The sequence below is a fragment of the Kwoniella dendrophila genome, chromosome 5 (assembly GCF_036810415.1).
Source record: "Kwoniella dendrophila CBS 6074 chromosome 5, complete sequence".
In the NCBI taxonomy this organism is placed as follows: Eukaryota; Fungi; Basidiomycota; class Tremellomycetes; order Tremellales; family Cryptococcaceae; genus Kwoniella; species Kwoniella dendrophila.
In genome coordinates this window covers 599,481-616,781 of record NC_089480.1, presented here as the reverse complement: position 1 = coordinate 616,781, position 17,301 = coordinate 599,481, and the positions used below count along the sequence as shown (strand labels likewise).

The following is a 17,301-nucleotide window of genomic DNA, read 5'->3' as shown; positions in this document are numbered from 1 at the left end:
ATATTTTCAACTGGTTGTCTCACTTTCATAGTTCATTCCAAACGTAACTGTAAACTCTCTCTCCGTGAGGTTCAATCGATAATTATTTGTTACCAATCCAATCTACCATTATCCCATATCATCATTGATCATTCGACGATCTCATGTCACGTATACCAGTGCCAAACGGAGGTCTACATCATCAATTACCACATTCAACATATGAATCAGCTATCAACCCAGAATATAATAGTAATAATACATCAAGTCCAAGACCAACTAGACCTAGATCAAGTATGAATACTCATTCACCAGCATCAGATACTAGAAAGAAGACTAGTAAGAGGGATGAGGTGAGTCGATTTGCTGACACTATATTCTCTTCGATCATCTTTGTCGTCTTTGCATGCTATTACATTTGGGATGGATACAATCCTCGTTCTATAACATGATCCTTTTCAGAAGTCCTTTTTTCAAGGGAGTGCGGGGTTATGTGTGTGGCCATTAGTGTATTTCAACGCTTTGACCATAAACATCGTTTCCAATCATTTTAATTCGTTCATTCATATTTCATCTCATAATCACCTCGCTATCGTTGCATAGTTCTTCATCACCTATTTCGAACCAATGCATCATTCCTCACTATCAAGTAGAAATTCGGACCGCTTCTTGAAACGGATTTCCGGTTGGAAGTTGATTTTTGGCTTAGGACGCGAGTTGTTTTGATTTTTTGACTTTTGTTTTGCTTTTTACCTCATTTATTTACCCCTGAGCGAATTGACCCGACCTAAACAACCATTCATCTCTCTTTCATCTCTTTCTTCTTTCGTCAATTTTCCTTCTTCCTTTCTTCACTCATCTATCATCTATACTTTGTTCGCACGAACATATACGTCCGTCTGCGTCCGCATCCGTTTTTCATCACATTCCTTCTAATTTGCATCTTATCTTTGTTTTCATCTTTGCTTTCATTATCTTGACTCATATATATCCCTGGTATCGGTTTTCTTACTCAGACAATCCTTTCATCCGCATCATCAACCCTTACAACCAATAATAATCAATCGAAAATGTCACGCCCTCAATCTGGCTATAACATACCGGCTCCAACAACTACCCAAATCCCACTGGATACACCACCCTCCTCTATACGCTCATCCAATTCATCAACAACAATGGAACGACCTCCGATACCTCACTCATCCTCATCAACACCCTCACTTGCACCTGCTATAACTGCTAACGATATAATGGGCGTACCACCAACCGTATCACATTCATCTGCGTCCACCTCAAAACCTGTTCCACCTAAACATAATCGATCAATATCGAATCCATTCAAACATAAATCCAAATCTACACCATTCCCATCTGGTCCTTCATCTGGGTCCAATACTCCATCACATTCACATTCACAATTACCATCTACACCTGAATCCGAAACTCCACCTGACGAAAACTCAATACCACAACGTCCACGATATCATTCCACTCTATCACGTTCGCAATCATCTTCTGGGTTTGCTGGCAAATTACAGTCATTGAGAAAGAAGATTGAAAGTGAACTGTCACGTAAAAGACCTGGATCAGGTGCACCTTCAGCAGGTGGTGGTCAATCAACCTCAGGTAGAAGAAGTAATAAAAAACCTCAAAAAGGCACCGTAGCTGGTTTAAGACCAAGTCCAGCTTTAACTGTACCAGAAGGAATGAGTGTCGCAGATGCTTCTCAACTTTGTGCAGCAAAAAGAGCAGATTGCGTGCTTGTCGTAGATGATGAAGAGGGTTTGAGTGGTATCTTTACCGCTAAGGATTTGGCTTTCAGAGTAAGCTCGACTCATGTCAAGTTATTGTCGAAATGAAGTCCGGCTAATTTTTGCGTTTCTTTGGCTTTAGGTAACTGCTGAAGGTCTTGATCCACGTCTTACCACTGTCGCCCACATCATGACTAAAAACCCTATGGTCACTCGAGATACCACTTCCGCTACTGAAGCTTTGCAATTGATGGTTAGCAAAGGATTCAGACACTTAGTGAGTTAGCTGCCAAATGCGGGACAAATCTCAACAGCTAATCTTGTCTCTGCAGCCCGTTTGTAACGAAGACGGTGATGTTGTTGGTCTACTTGATATTACCAAGGTATTTCACGAAGCTCTCGCCAAAGTTGAAAGAGGTTCTTCTGCCACATCCCAATTACACGCTGCGCTCGCCGGTGTGCAATCAGAATTAGGCCCTGGTCTTGCTTCAAACCCACAAGCAGCTGCCATGATGGCTTACGTCGATGCTCTTAAAGATAAAATGGCTCTTCCAGATCTGACCACAGTAGTTGATGCTCGGGTTTCACCTGCTACTGTAACTCCAAGAACCTCTGTTCGAGAAGCAGCTAAACTTATGAAAGAAAGAAGAACAACCGCTGTCTGTGTTATGGAAACCAATCCTGGAACATCGGCTATTTCAGGCGTTAGTGGTGGTAACAATATCCCTAAGATTGCCGGTATTTTTACTTCTAAAGATATCGTTCTTCGAGTCATTGCTGCTGGTCTCGATGCCTCAAGATGTAGTGTAGTAAGAGTGATGACACCTCATCCTGATACTGCTCCTCCTACAATGGTTGTTCAAGACGCTCTCAAGAAAATGCACAGTGAGTGGGAGGAATCTGCCGCAAGAAGCGAAAACTAACTCTATTCGGTAGATGGTCATTACTTGAATCTTCCGGTTGTTGAATCTGATGGCCGACTTATCGGTATAGTGGACGTACTCAAGCTTACTTATGCTACTCTTGAACAAGTAAGCTGAAACGCTTTAGGACTTGAGGGATGTAGAAGCTGACTGATTTCACAGATTGAATCCATGAATGAAGACCGAAACAACGAGACAGGACCTATGTGGGGCAAATTCTTCGAAACCTTACCTGGTGCTGGTGGTGATGACGATTCCATCTCCGTCGTATCTGCTTCCGATCGACCCGATACACCCTCTCGACCTACCCACGGACGTGGTCTATCATCTATGACTTCCCCTATCTCCGAAGTTATGCCCAATGATTCAGCTTCCGCTGTGGATGATAACGCATCAGAATTCGAAAAACGTGGGGCTACATCTTCAGTCGCTCCAAACCCTGTCCCAGTAGACGATGGAACATACGTCTTCAAATTCCGAACACCTTCTGGTCGAACTCACCGATTCCAAGCTCGACACGATTCATACGAATTACTTCGGGACATTGTTGCTGGTAAACTTTTAACAGATCCTTTCTTCACCGCTGAAGGAGCTAAAGAAGGACAAGAGGTACATTTACCTGATCCTAACAATTTTACATTACATTATACAGATGATGAAGGTGATTTAGTAACTATGACTGCAGATGGAGATGTAGCAGATGCAGTTAGAATCGCTAGAGGACAGAAATCTGATAGAGTTGTATTGTTAATTGATGGTGGTAAAGTCTGGGAGGAAGCAGCTAGAGATTTAGGTGGTGAAAAAGCTGTGGAAGAATTAAAAGAAGTTGAAAAAGATATTAAACTAGTTGAAGATGTTGAAAAGAAAATGGAAGAACCTGATGTTAAACCCTCAACTGAACCAACATACAATCAAGAAGGTATCGTACATTCAAAAGGACCAAGTCCAGGTACACCAGGTGCAGGTCCAGAATTAATAGGTGGTGTTTTACCTAAAGAAATGGCTTTACCTGCTGCTATTGGTTTCTTAGGTGTAGTGATTTTAGGTGTTTTCATCATGGGTAGAACAAGTAAATAGATGGTAAAATGGTTAATCTCCCTTGATTTATGATGTAATGTTACGAGCAGAACAGGATTAGGTAGAATTATGTACGATAAACTTGAATAACTCTTATGATTGATGATATGGACTTTTATTGCTTGCGATTCAGTATACGTGATGAAATGCCTTGCACAAAAGCCAAAAAACCAAAATCAATTCGTCATTTCATCAATTCCATCAAATGGTGATCGATTGTGTAGGAGAGTTGACCAATTCAGCCGAGATAGTTACGCGTAGTATTTAGGACATCATTTTGATTTTCTAAGCTGTCACGCCCAAATTTAAAGTGAAGAAGAAGGAACAACAGTATAACGCTGCTTATTCTTTCAGTTTGCAAACTTGCAACTTCTAGACAACTATGGGCATATATGGTCTGCGAACTATACGGGAAGGCAATGGAATTTGACCTGCTGACATTTTAGAATTTGGGTCCGGCGGGATTGAATACGGTATGGTTTTTGGCCTATAGCTTTTAGCGTTATTCAGAGTAAACAATCATGTGAACATTCCACTTCAAATTATTAGCTTCTTTTCGATGTCAACAAATTGATTTTCAATCATTTCCTTTTGAGTATGATCAACGAAACGCTTGTCTAGCTTCCCGACGAATTCATAGCAACATGCATACGTACATCATGCTGCACCAACTATTGTGTCGCATGTGCTAGTCTGACTTACGATATTCTCTTGGGGAAAGGTTACCGCATGGTCAATATTTGATGTGAGATGTCATCACATACATGATGGTTGAATAGTAGAATCAAATTAATGGTACATATATGTATTAACAAGTATATTTTCTCCTCTATGAATATTCCTTATCCGTAATCCTGATAGATTGAATATTGATTGATTCGATCAAACATTATGAAGTTGACTACCATATTGAACGTATTACCACTCTTGATTGTGGTCCAGGGCGGAATTCTCCTTCCTCGTCAAAATGATAACACCAGTGCTTCATCAGTCATCGTAGATGGTGGTTCTTCAATAATTGGTGGAAATATTAATGGCTCAACTCCATCAAGTACAAACACTGCGATCAGTCTTACCTCAACCAAGACTAGAGCTGGAATTTCTTCAACAGCAGCCAATCGAGGCGCTTCTGAAGGTACCTCCAATGATGGGTCATCAAACATTCAGAAATCTACTATAACTGCATCTCCAGCTAAATCAGCGTCAACTGGTATCGTTTCCTCAGATTCAAACTTATCGACTTCAATAGGAAGCGGTACGGATGATTTAGGTTGGATCCCAACCACAGTAAACCCTTCACCTACTCCATTAGCAACAACAAATAAAAATGCTATTGTCCCAACTAAAACTACTTCAACTGGTGGGAAACCAACTTCAATTGAATTTGATGATTATTCTGATCAGACTTTAAACAGGTTCTGGGATGATTATGTGAGTTGGTTGAAGGAAATGATCCTTTCACCTTCCGTCGATTCCTATTCTCAATATACTGTAGCCAGAATTAACATACCATTATTATCGTTTATACTGTATCCTTTCTGGTGTATATCAATAACCAAGCTGACGATACCCATAATAATTTTTTTCCATATTGTAGATTGGTTCAGTTCAAGAACCACCATTTAGAACAGTTCCATTACCACCTCAACCATATCCATTACCTGAAGATCCACCAATCTTATTACCTGAATATCTTTATACCTGCCCGGAAAAAATCTTGACACAATATAAATTCCCTAAAGATTTCTTATTTGGTTGGGCTACTGCTGCTCAACAATGGGAAGGTGCTGTAAAAGATGGTGGAAAAGGTCCTACCGTTTGGGTGAGTTACGCGTTCATCTTTAAATAGAGTAGTGTAAACCTGAAATGACTTACATCAATATTATCGATCACTTTCTACCCATACGTAAATACTGAATTGACGCACTTATGATCACTTTACAGGACTGGACAGCTAGATTTCCTGGATTTATCGCTGATAACACACCTTCTGGTAAGCACGTTACTCAGCCAAAAATGACGAAAAAGCAGATTCCGAGCTAACCTCACCGCTGTGTACAGATGTTGGAGATCTTGGTTATTACCTTTACAAACAAGGTATGATTTAGAGATTTAGACACAAAGTATCAAAGCTGATATGCAGTGCGAGGCAGACATTGCTCGTTTAGCTGCATTGGGTGGAAACGTATACTCCTTTTCAATGTTCTGGACTAGGATATATCCTTTTGGTTCAGCGGATTCGCCTGTAAACCAGGAAGGAATAGACTTCTATAGAAATTTGATTAATTATTGCTGGCATCAAGGTGTCGAGCCTGTTGTGTGAGGTAACAACAACTATCTTTTAGTTTACATCACATTCAAGTACAAAAATGTCTGCTAACTACTCTGTTCTCACCCACACAGTACCTTGTTCCATTGGGATACTCCTCTCGCTTTACAGCTCAAATACGGTGGATTCTCAAATGAGAGTATCATTGATGATTTCGTTAATTATGCTGTAAGATATTTTGTGTCTTCATGCCATTGTAGCTTAGCAAGTGACCTGACTTTATGAAATATTAGGAAACTGTTTTCCGGCAATACAACGGAACCGTCCATAGATGGGTGACATTTAATGAACCTGTGGTCTTTTGTAGTCAAGTGAGTTATGGGAAGGAAGGTCTGCTCAAAGATAACACTGACAATTTGCTCGTCGTAGGGGCAATACCCAATCAATGTAAGCTTGTTTTCTGATCGCCATTCGACCTTATCCTTGACTGACAGCGTTACCTGTAGCAAACCTTTTCTAATGGTCTCAATACCACTGTTTATCCTTATACCTGCAGCTATCATGTTACCCTTGCACACGCCAAGGCTGTTCAAAGATTCAGAGAACTGAACATCCGTGAGCTCTAATCATTATAGAACGAGCCGATCTGCTAACATACTGTATATACCATAGAGGGGGAAATCGCTTTCAAATCCGATAACTTCGTGTAAGTCAAGTTTGTTCTTGGATCATTCATGAACACTGTCAGGTTGTTTCGCTGACATATTTATAGAGGTGTACCCTGGAGAGAAGGTAATCCAAATGATATCAGAGCTGTAGAAAGGCATGGCGTAAGTAGCATATTTACTCTTTGTTGTAGGCATGGCTGATTGCTGTTTTGTAATCTATTAAAGGCATATCAAATTGGTGTTTTCGCTGAGCCAATCTATAATACCGGAGCAAGTATTTCTGTTTGCAGGCTACGGAATTACAAAAAGTTGACAGAATAATTACAGGATTGGCCACAAATATTGAAAGACGACCTTTCCCCTGAAATTCTACCTCGATTCACTGAAGAACAGAAGGAGATGATCAAAGGTACAGCTGATTTCTTCGCTATTGATGTAAGTCAACAATGCTATTTGGCAGAGATACAACATCATAACGTTTAATCTCTTTTCTATTAGGGCTATCGAGTCGGTTATGTCACTGCTCCTCCAGCTGGTTTCGAAGCTTGTATCGCCAATATATCAGATCCTCTTTGGCCAACTTGCAATCAAGTCAAGTGAGTAATCGCTCAAACCTTTTTTGAAATTTTTAGCTTCATTAATGGATATTCCTGTATTTTTCAGCTTCTTCGAGTCCACACCATACGAATGGGGATTAGCCGATTTTGCCGATCCACGGGTTCCTTGGCTTCAAAATACATGGAGATTCCTCAGAGGTGCTTTAAAAGGCCTGGTGGAGCGATATCCTACAAAAGGCGGGATATATTTGAGCGAATTTGGATTTGCTGAACCTGAAGAAAATGAGTGAGTATTGTAATTTGGGTTTTCCCTTCATGTGTTGTGAAGACCATCAATATGAAGCGCTAAAGTGTGAAATTTATAGACAATTATACAAATATATAGCTATCACAGATACTAAGAGAGAACTTTACATGATGAGTTACCTTGGTGAAGTGCTAAAGGCTATATATGAAGATGGTACGGATGTCAGAGGAACTTTTGCTTGGAGTTTGGTTGATAAGTTAGTGTCATATATGTTATTTTGACTGATCAAAGCTAATACTGGTGTCTTGTAGCGTTAGTACTATTTTATCCTCACATTCACAGGATCACATGCGAAGATTGTATATGGCTAACAACTGTAACTCAATGACGTGAATTAGTTTGAATGGCAGAATGGGTTTGCTGTAAGATTCGGTAAGTCTTGCCAAGTGTATCAACTCCAATATATGGTATTCGAGATACGGAATATCGCTGAGTTATTATGTCTGTATAATGTAGGCACCCAATACGTTGACTTCAATAGGTAAGTCACGCTTGTTTCAGTTGATAAGAAGATGCCAGCTGACTCTTGCATTGACAGTCCAACACTCGAGAGGACAGTAAGTCCCACTACAGTAGTGATTTTGAAGATCAAAAGGCTAATACCAAACCAACAACTCACAGTTCAAGCGGTCTGCTATCGCGATGAGCAAGTTCTGGAACGCTCATCGATGTGACGATAAGTGAATTTCGTTGAACTCCGAATGAGCAATCCCGAAGATTACGCTATCATGTGAAAAATGAAGGAAGTCAATTTATCAATCTATTGTGATCTTATTACTTATATCATCCTTCGTCTAATCGACTATGCAAAAACATGTTTTTTGTGTATAACATCGAGCTCTATAGAAGAGTAGGTGCAGATGAAGGACAATGATTGTAGTGGGCAAAGAAGCAAGCATCAACATATCGCATAGGCCATATTCGAATACGCACAGACAGTTCCTTTACTGAATTGAAATTTGACAGCTCTTACAGATTAACCTTCAGAGCCGCATCTGAAGCAAGCAAAGGATTTCAGCTTTGTCATTTCAATTTTCTGCATATTGTTCTTTTCTGTTTATCAGAGTCCACTTACCTTGTCTTCTTGAAGCCTCGTATTTTCTGAAGAGAAGAGTGAAGAAGCGCCTCAAATATCTTGGTAAGTTTCTTCATCAGTCCTTTTGCGGCCTGCCGATGTCGGATAACCCTTACAAATAGAAGGAAGCGCTCCTCATGTTGGAATATCTGATGATCTTGAGGCTATAATACCTGACACAAGGCTCACCCTTGACCACTTTGATCGAGGAAGGACTTGTTACAATTGACTACAACTGATCACCTTGTCTTTCCCACTTGCTCAATTCTACTTCTACGGTAGTACAGTAAAACAGGTAAACCCGATATTTTCTTGATCATCCTTTTCCTCAACCACGATTCATAAGTTACTATCAAGCCTACCTCAACTGAATTTTGGTAACTCCCCTCGTTTGCTCAAGCCTTTATATTAAGAGTGGATAGTTACAGTATCTCATCATCCATCATGTCTAACTCAGATAAATACGTTCAAGGAAGGTCAAAAGAAAAACCAAAATCGAAATCGATATCAAAATCATTTACAAGTAAGTTGAAAATTGTATCACCAGCTTTAGATAGTAATTATGGGAATTATAGAACAGCAACCTCAGCTCGAGGACCTGAAAATAAACTAGATTTGAGATTACCTCCTAAACCAGTACTAATCTCAAAGCCGATTGTACAGAACCAAAGATATCCTGTTAATCATCAGTTCAGAGTCTACCAAACTTCAAAGAGTGGTGCTAATAAATTTCCTCAAAATCCACAAAATGTTATTCAGCCTATTTATCATACAAGAAATGTTGCTCACCAAGCAAGCGTTAAATCGACTCCCAAAGAGGTGAACCAAGTTTTTAATGGATCTTTACAGGTGATTAACGACAATAAATATAATGGTCCACCTGATCACCGAGCGAACGAACCCTGGAACTCCAGAAAGATCAAAATACAAGATCCTGCTTTGATCAATACTAAAGAAAGAGCTTTGGTACCAAATCGATTCGTTCAACCTCAACATTTAGCGAGTTATGATAATGGTGACTTACCTTCAGCTGTCCTTCCTCCTTTATTGACAACCAACCAAGGAGGATGGCAAGTAGATAATCGGTATTTTGAGCTTCAACATTCCAATCTTCATCAAATGAATGGCACGCAACCCATTTTCCATCCTAAATATATCAACTCGTCCAATATGTACGCTCAACAACCAGAAACTCAAAGGAGTTTACCTAATTACCCACAAACACTTAAACCAAAACCAAAACAACCTTTAAGATTTGATTACAATAAACATAGCGCGTCAACATATTTCACCTACTTATCATTATGTGATAGATCATATCGAGAAGACATAGTATTCAGAGTACATGATTCTACATCTGCTTCGCCATTAATTTGGACAGGAAATGCAAAAACATCAGGATTTTTCGCCACATCAAATACGTTTAAACATTTAACGCCAAAATCGTATCAAGTTTTATTCAAAAACCAATTCAAAAATGAAGAATACATAAAAGATATGGGTCAAAGTCGAGATTTCTTTTGTTTAGTAGGTGGTGAAAATTGGCTAAAAGGTAGATTGATGCATGATATCATGATTGATCATATTTTAGCTAGACCTAGATTTGATCTAAAATGGGAAAAGATGAAACAACTAGAATATTCAAATTTTAATGTACAATCCCTTGATCAATATCATGAAGATATAAATCATTCAAATGATACAGGATGTTGGATATCCACTACGAAAGGTCTAGACTGGGCAATATATGAAATTTCCAAAAGGTTGATAAGTAAGCATGATAATGATGATAGACAAGGTAAAGATAAATCTAAAAATGAATTCAAGGTCAACCTATCAATTATAGATTCAAGACCTAGTGTTAACAGTATTTTTCGAGAGAAGAAAGTAAATCCATACCATAGATTACAAATCAAAGAACCGTGGAATTTGACTCAAAATAGAATAAAGATGATTTCACAAGCTCAATCAAAAGCTAAACATAGTCTTGAAATTCTTTATTATGGTAGGATATTCAGTCAGAATATTAAGGCGGATTGGAGTTTTACTGTGGATGTGAGTGCAAGGTTTCTGTTAATCTTTTACCTTATCATTTTATCTACTCGTTGGTCCAGGATGAATGGATCGTGGAAATCAATACCTACACTTTCTCACTTCAAGGATAAATGCTGATCGTTTACATCATACAGTACCTCCCATTCAAATTGCCATCCAGGTTCTGGAAACCTTCGCATATTCATTCCGATAGTCATTTACCAGGTTGGCTAGGTAGGCTCCGATGGGATCCCCGAAAAGACGATTGGCAAACTGCCTTAAACCATATGAAACGAAAGATCCTTCCGACCACGACATGGGAAGCTCAACCTATTCATGAGTGAGTGCATCTACCCCTCGGGCTCTTCAATATCAGGTATCAAGCTAGCTCATCTAACCGGCATTACTCTTAATTATAGCTGGGAATCCTCATGGCCTCCTTCTACTGCTCCTTCGGCTATCAAAGGTTTACGTCAACGCCAAGTTCATAAACTCAGTACCGAAATCGGATCAACCGATGATTCATCGTTACTTGAAGTCAATTCAGAAGAAGAAGATGACCATCATGAGAAAGAAGATAAGCAAATTACGGGTCGTATCGGTTCTTATCGACCAAGTGGACAGTCGGTTAAAGAATCAGCAATGTACCGGAAGATGAACGATATTGTTGATCTTCATGATTTGATTTAGGCGAGATATTGGGTCTGCTGCATATAGAGTGTATCAAGGTCTGAGCATGATCAACGAGGTATCAAATAGTTGTGTTGTTTTAACGATCAGATGATTCCAAGATGGAAGAAACATCTTGATAGAGCGAGACCTTTGAATATATAATTCGTAGTGTTTCAAGAAGGTCCATCAATGCATAAACATGTATCCTATCATAGCATTCGATTCACAATCCTTATCAATACAAGCGCGTATAAATCATACAACTATCTTACCGGCAAAGCCGCGCTGTTTGATGGTTTGATGATACAGAGTATGTTGATTTGATGGGTGATCACGGATATTTACGGTATCATGCTCATTTCCCTGTTTGGAGGAGTTGTTTTACCTATTTTAGACTTGCATCAAGGCACGACTTGCACTTGTATGGTGGAATAAAACCCGCTAGGAACCGCATCGGCAAATTCGGACTGAACTGCTAACTGCTGTCCCATAATAATAAGTGGAACTATTAATCTTATAATTATCGCTTAGATGGGATGCAGATTCAGAAATTTGTATAAAAAACTTGATAACGAAAAAAAAAGATAAATCATAAAGACGACTTTACATTCTCTATACTTGTAACTCGCGACTGTGTGTTATTCAATTCAACTGATAAACGCGCTTCAAACCAACGCATCTCCATTGACTAGACAAGATCTTCATAAAACAGATTGGACCTGATTGGTAAGTGTTAGTCAAGTGCAACTTCACCCGATACATCGGTTTCTGAGATCAGTGAATGGTCTTTCTTCACAACTCAAACATCGAAATCTCTGGATACTCAGAAAAATAGAAATAAGCATACGACGATATTTGAAGTTTGATGTGTATTGACTCTTCATATCACTTGTCTTTTCGATAGTCATTTAAAATAACTCAATAACAAACATCTCTGAACCCGAATCTACTATCCAAGCATATCATCCAAAATGTCTCAACAAAAGACGCACGTAGTCATCGTCGGTGCCGGTAAGTCATTAAAGAGCTTCCAAGTGGATTGGAAAAGGAGCTGACCTACAGAATTTTGATAATCACTAAGGTATCTACGGTATGTCAACAGCTTTATGGATGTTGGAATCCGGTAAATACACTGTGACAATGTTAGATAAATGTGGTATCTTACCAGCTCCTGATGCTGCCAGTACTGGTAAGTCGAAAATGCTTTTGCAGCAAAGCGAATATATGATGATTTCAACTTGCTAAAACATTTGTATTGACAGATCTTAACAAAATCATTCGATCTTCTGATTACGCCGATCCTAATCTTGCTAGTCTCGCTCTTGAAGCAGTAGATTTCTGGAGAAAACCAGAATGGGAAAACACTTACCATGAGTGAGTTACACTATCCTGAACGAATCCTTTCTTACTAGCAGGTAATTGTACTACCTCGAAGAATATGAACTGAGTTATAAATCCCTTATCTTAGATCCGGTGTTATGGTATTATCAGCAGCAGGTGAAAAAGCAGGACAAGAATTTGTTTCAAAAGCAGAAGAAAATAGTAAAAATTTAGGTATTGCAATTGAATCATTAAAAACAACTGAACAAGTTAAAAGAACTTTTGATAGAAGAATACCTACAGGTAATTTCGGTGGTAGAGAAGGTTATTTAAATCCAATTGGTGGATGGGCAGAATCTGGTAGAGCATTAGAAGTTGGTTTAAAAAGAGTTAGAAAATTAGGTGGTGAAATTAGACCAGGTGCTGAAGTAAATGCATTAGTTAAAAATGGTAAAAAAGTTAAAGGTGTTCAATTAAAATCTGGTGAACAAATTTTAGGTGATTTAGTCCTTATCGCCGCTGGTGCTTGGTAAGTTTTCCATCGATAGTATTTCAAACAGACCAAAACTGATTTAAATACCATATTATAGGACACCCGCTTTATGTGCTTTACCAGGAGTAAATGCTCGTCTTCCAGAAGTTGTTGCTACTGGGTAAGCAGAATTGTGATCAACTCGTGGAGACAAAGCTTACCTGTATCTCACATATAGTCAAAGTGTTGCCATCATTCAGCTCACACCAGAAGAGCACGTACAGTACAGCTCTGTTCCTGTCGTGAGTTCAAAGTCCTGTGTTTCTCTATAAGTTGTAGATCTGGGGTTCCCATTGCTGACTTTGGCCTATTTCTAGGTATTCAACCTCGATGACGGTTGGTACGTCTTCCCACCTAATCCCGAGGGTCTTATGAAAATGGCTATTCACGGTGCAGGTGTATTGAATCCACAAGAAAATGGAGTTTCCATTCCAAGAACTAAGTTAACTCCAGGTGGTGAAGATGGTGCAATTCCGTTAGCCAATTTGAAGATATTGAGAGATGGATTAAGACAAGTTTATCCAGGATTAGCTAATAAAGATTTCTATTCAACAAGATTATGTTGGTATTGTGATAGTGTAACAGGAGATTGGTTAATAGATTATCATCCAGATTTTGAAAATTTAATAATTGCATCAGGTGATTCAGGACATGGATTTAAATTTACACCTAATATTGGTAGAGAAATTTTAAAAGTAATTGAAAGAAATCCATCACCTGAATATGCTGAAAAATGGGGATTCAATTATACGGCAAAAACAATTAAAAGAGAAGGTTCAAAAGCTGCTGTTTCAGATGTATCGAAAGAAGAACCTCAAACTTCTGAAGGTGGTGCTGATGTAAGAGCAGGTAAAAGACAAATTTTAAAGGTTGAAGATTTAGTTAAACCTCATCACTTGAAAGCTAAATCCGCAAGATTGTAAGCTATATCAAACCAATATTCCAGAAGATTTATTACTTGCTCTCAAAGGAAAGAATCGGATTTCCTCCACGACTAGATCAAAGGTTGTAACAAAATATGTACTGTGCATCTGGGTAGTAAAAGGATAAAGTAGTCCAGCTTTCATCATACAGATAGCATATGGAAGGGTCTCGTATCTTGATTTTCGACTCATATGCATTTGGATTTCATTCTGTTTCGCGCTGTTGTGTCGCTTTTGATCACTGCTCTTGTTCCAGAATGCGGCGAGATAACAATCAATATGCATTGACTTTTTTGCGAGTAAGTCACCCAATGAAAACATTGATTTTCCAGGCACGAATCTTTCATTCCAGCGAATCTAAACAAGTAAATGTCGTCATTAACTTAGACCAATATTAATCTCTCATATTTGTATTTGGCTGTTTGGGAGGAATGGATGTCTACAAGCTTTCATATACGAAACAATCTAAGATTGCAGTCATCATTTATCGATATAAGTGAACGTAATCTCAATCTTGTATATCTTGATGGAGGAATTTCTAATTTTTCCTCCGGGATATATTGATCATGCCAACTAGACCACCAGTTCAACCACTTCCATCTTCATCATCATCATCAATACAACAACGTCAACAACATCATTATGATCCATCTATACCTTTATATAAATTATTTTCAAATTTAACATTTCATATTATAACAGCAAAATTAGAAAATGAATTAACCAAAATATATTCTTGTATAGATGAATTAGGTGGTAAATCAGTTAGAATTGAAGATTGTAAACTTATTATAAGTGCTATTAAAGGTAAACCTAGATTAATAAGAAGTTTAGGTGAATGGTTTGTAAGTCTTTTTCTATCGTAATTTTAAGTTCTTACTTGGCAAAGTTGTATTGTTATATTTATATTGATGGATATAGAGATGCGCCTTTGATCATAGTAGGATAAAAAAACAATTTTAACACCTGAATATATATCTGATGCCTATACAAATGCTTTAACATATGCTACTCAAATTGATCCACTACATCCACCTAAATTACCTGACAGATCAAAATATATAATTAGTCATGGTCTAAGAATTGTGACGCCCATCTTTCACTCACCAATATATGTGAAAAGAGAGATCAGAGATGTTAAACTAGAGGAGGAAGCGGAGGAGGAGGAGGATATGAGACCACCGATGAAGAAACGAAAAATTGCTCAACAAGAGATAGATGAAAAACCTGGTATCAAGCCACAGATTAATCATGATGGTCATGATAAGAACAGTTCTGCACAGCTAGATCTGATGTCCGATATGACATTGGTTTCAGAAGATACAAAATTCGAAGATATACCTGCTTTGTGCATACACAGGGGAAGTCCTCTAAAATGTGTAAATCAGAACATGGTAGGTCATCTCACATGACTAGGAGGAAGCAAAATAAGTAGCTAAGCTTACTCGAAAGATAGTTAGATGCAATCCGTCCTATATTCGAAGAAAGGGAGTTTGAGGAAAACCAGCAGAAAAATTCGAATGTATTGAGTTATAGGAGGAGTTTGAGTGTAAGTTTTGTTTTGATGCATCGGATTCGCCGAGATGAGATGTCAAATGCTGAACAGTAGAGGAAAAAACTACACAGATTATGAAGGGTAAGCCTTGCGATTTGACTATCAAATATGGAATATTCACTCATTGGATATTTAACTTCATAGCTGTACCTAGACCTATAAGATCAGGTAAAGAAGCTATGAAGTTGCTTGGAGTAGGAGACAAAGTTGCACAGAGGGTGAGTCAAAGCCCAATCGATCATCTGCCAGACTAGTGGAAATCTTATTGACATTGGTTTTTTTTGTGTTTTTTGATAGGTTGATGAATATCTTCAGACTGGTAAAATCGAAGAATCGTTTAAAATACTATCATCATCTAGATTTCAATCATTAAAATTATTCTCATCTGTATATACAATAGGAAATTTCAAAGCTAAAGAATTATACGATAATCATTATTGTAGAACATTAGCAGATGTTAAAAATCATTTTGAAGCTATTGAAGAAGAATCACCAGAAGTTAGATTAAAAGATAAATTAAGAAGGAGAAGAAAAGGTAGAATGAAACAAGTTGAAATTGTTGAAGAATGGATAAAGTTAAAAGATGAATTAGATCAAAAGTGAGTTCAAGATTTCGCTTTTCGATTCATTTCATGCTTCCGCGAAATATAATTTCAAATACAATCTTTCGCTAAGGTTTGATTGTTCTGATCTATCTAGGATACCTCGTGAAGAAGTAGAAGAGATAGCTGCTTGTGTGATGGAACATCTTGATGCCTATGTACCTGGATGCCAGTATACAATCTGTGGAGGGTAAGTCGACATCATCTCTTACTTCGTTCTTTGTTACTTTTCAATAAGCTGATTGATGAAATACGTTTTCTGGACAGATACCGAAGAGGCAAATCTGAATCAAATGATGTTGACATAGTATTTGCTCCACCTGGCGTAGATCAGGATATAGGCTTGTTAAGGGATCTATATATGAGAATGTCAGATTTAGGAATAATAACTCACGTTCTTCGTAAATCACTTTTTACATTTAACAATTCGACATACACTGACTTTGAAGGTATGTTTAGATGTCACTCATCGCGATGCAAATACACCAATACACGCTTCCTCACAAAACTTTGATAATCTGGATAAAGCATTCGTTATCCTTAAATTACCTGGTCCAGGTCGATTACATAGAAGAGTAGATTTGATATCTTCTCCAGCTGATAGATACTCTGCAGCTGTTCTCAGTTGGTCAGGTAGTATGATGTTTGAGCGAGATTTGAAGTGAGTGATCAGTTTGATCTAAATCTACAATCGAGAAAAAAGAAAATCCAAAGGGAATTGAATGAAATATGACACAGCTAATATGACTGTATTGTATCATCTGCCAGGAGATATACAGAAAACGTGTAAGCTTTCATTGATTTGTAGATTCAAGTGAAGGAAGTATGATAGGCTGATTTATCAATTTGTTTTTTGTATTCCCAGTCGTGGTTTCAAATTTCGAGCGGGTCTGCTCGAGATGTCAACAGGCGATGAAGTATACCTAGAGACTGAAAGAGATATATTTCAATTTTTGGGACTAAGATACGTTCCTCCGGAATTGAGAAATGCGGATTAGTGACCACAATCGGCGGAATACGGATCGGATTGTAATATTAGCTATAGGAAGGATTTTTG

General features: G+C 38.2%; 5 protein-coding genes across 5 annotated transcripts; all 5 read left to right on the top strand.

Annotated features, from left to right (window-relative positions):
- Positions 1 to 143: 143 nt before the first annotated feature.
- L201_004068 (uncharacterized protein) lies at positions 144 to 3,730 on the top strand (the record flags this gene model as incomplete). Its single annotated transcript, XM_066219816.1, has 6 exons — positions 144 to 332; positions 996 to 1,802; positions 1,873 to 2,007; positions 2,063 to 2,615; positions 2,667 to 2,761; positions 2,816 to 3,730. The coding sequence occupies 6 exons, from the start codon at positions 144 to 146 to the stop codon at positions 3,728 to 3,730; spliced, it is 2,694 nt and encodes an 897-aa protein (XP_066075913.1).
- Positions 3,731 to 4,621: 891 nt separating this feature from the next.
- Positions 4,622 to 8,215, top strand: L201_004067 (uncharacterized protein; the record flags this gene model as incomplete). Its single annotated transcript, XM_066219815.1, has 20 exons — positions 4,622 to 5,161; positions 5,328 to 5,552; positions 5,675 to 5,723; positions 5,792 to 5,827; positions 5,884 to 6,049; positions 6,134 to 6,227; positions 6,293 to 6,370; positions 6,429 to 6,446; positions 6,506 to 6,614; positions 6,672 to 6,705; positions 6,772 to 6,829; positions 6,893 to 6,937; positions 6,995 to 7,102; positions 7,166 to 7,263; positions 7,331 to 7,510; positions 7,590 to 7,731; positions 7,870 to 7,903; positions 7,988 to 8,012; positions 8,070 to 8,088; positions 8,153 to 8,215. 20 exons carry the CDS (start codon positions 4,622 to 4,624, stop codon positions 8,213 to 8,215), a joined length of 2,121 nt encoding a protein of 706 aa, XP_066075912.1.
- Positions 8,216 to 9,050: 835 nt separating this feature from the next.
- Positions 9,051 to 11,330, top strand: L201_004066 (uncharacterized protein; the record flags this gene model as incomplete). Its single annotated transcript, XM_066219814.1, has 3 exons — positions 9,051 to 10,661; positions 10,796 to 10,980; positions 11,060 to 11,330. The coding sequence occupies 3 exons, from the start codon at positions 9,051 to 9,053 to the stop codon at positions 11,328 to 11,330; spliced, it is 2,067 nt and encodes a 688-aa protein (XP_066075911.1).
- A 953-nt stretch (positions 11,331 to 12,283) lies between these two features.
- L201_004065 (uncharacterized protein) lies at positions 12,284 to 14,087 on the top strand (the record flags this gene model as incomplete). The annotated part of the gene is made up of 7 exons (XM_066219813.1): positions 12,284 to 12,323; positions 12,394 to 12,501; positions 12,575 to 12,686; positions 12,781 to 13,161; positions 13,223 to 13,285; positions 13,343 to 13,406; positions 13,482 to 14,087. 7 exons carry the CDS (start codon positions 12,284 to 12,286, stop codon positions 14,085 to 14,087), a joined length of 1,374 nt encoding a protein of 457 aa, XP_066075910.1.
- Positions 14,088 to 14,653: 566 nt separating this feature from the next.
- L201_004064 (uncharacterized protein) lies at positions 14,654 to 17,242 on the top strand (the record flags this gene model as incomplete). Its single annotated transcript, XM_066219812.1, has 10 exons — positions 14,654 to 14,932; positions 15,032 to 15,481; positions 15,544 to 15,640; positions 15,787 to 15,860; positions 15,940 to 16,241; positions 16,342 to 16,434; positions 16,512 to 16,645; positions 16,704 to 16,905; positions 17,013 to 17,030; positions 17,110 to 17,242. The coding sequence occupies 10 exons, from the start codon at positions 14,654 to 14,656 to the stop codon at positions 17,240 to 17,242; spliced, it is 1,782 nt and encodes a 593-aa protein (XP_066075909.1).
- Between the last annotated feature and the right edge of the window lie 59 nt (positions 17,243 to 17,301).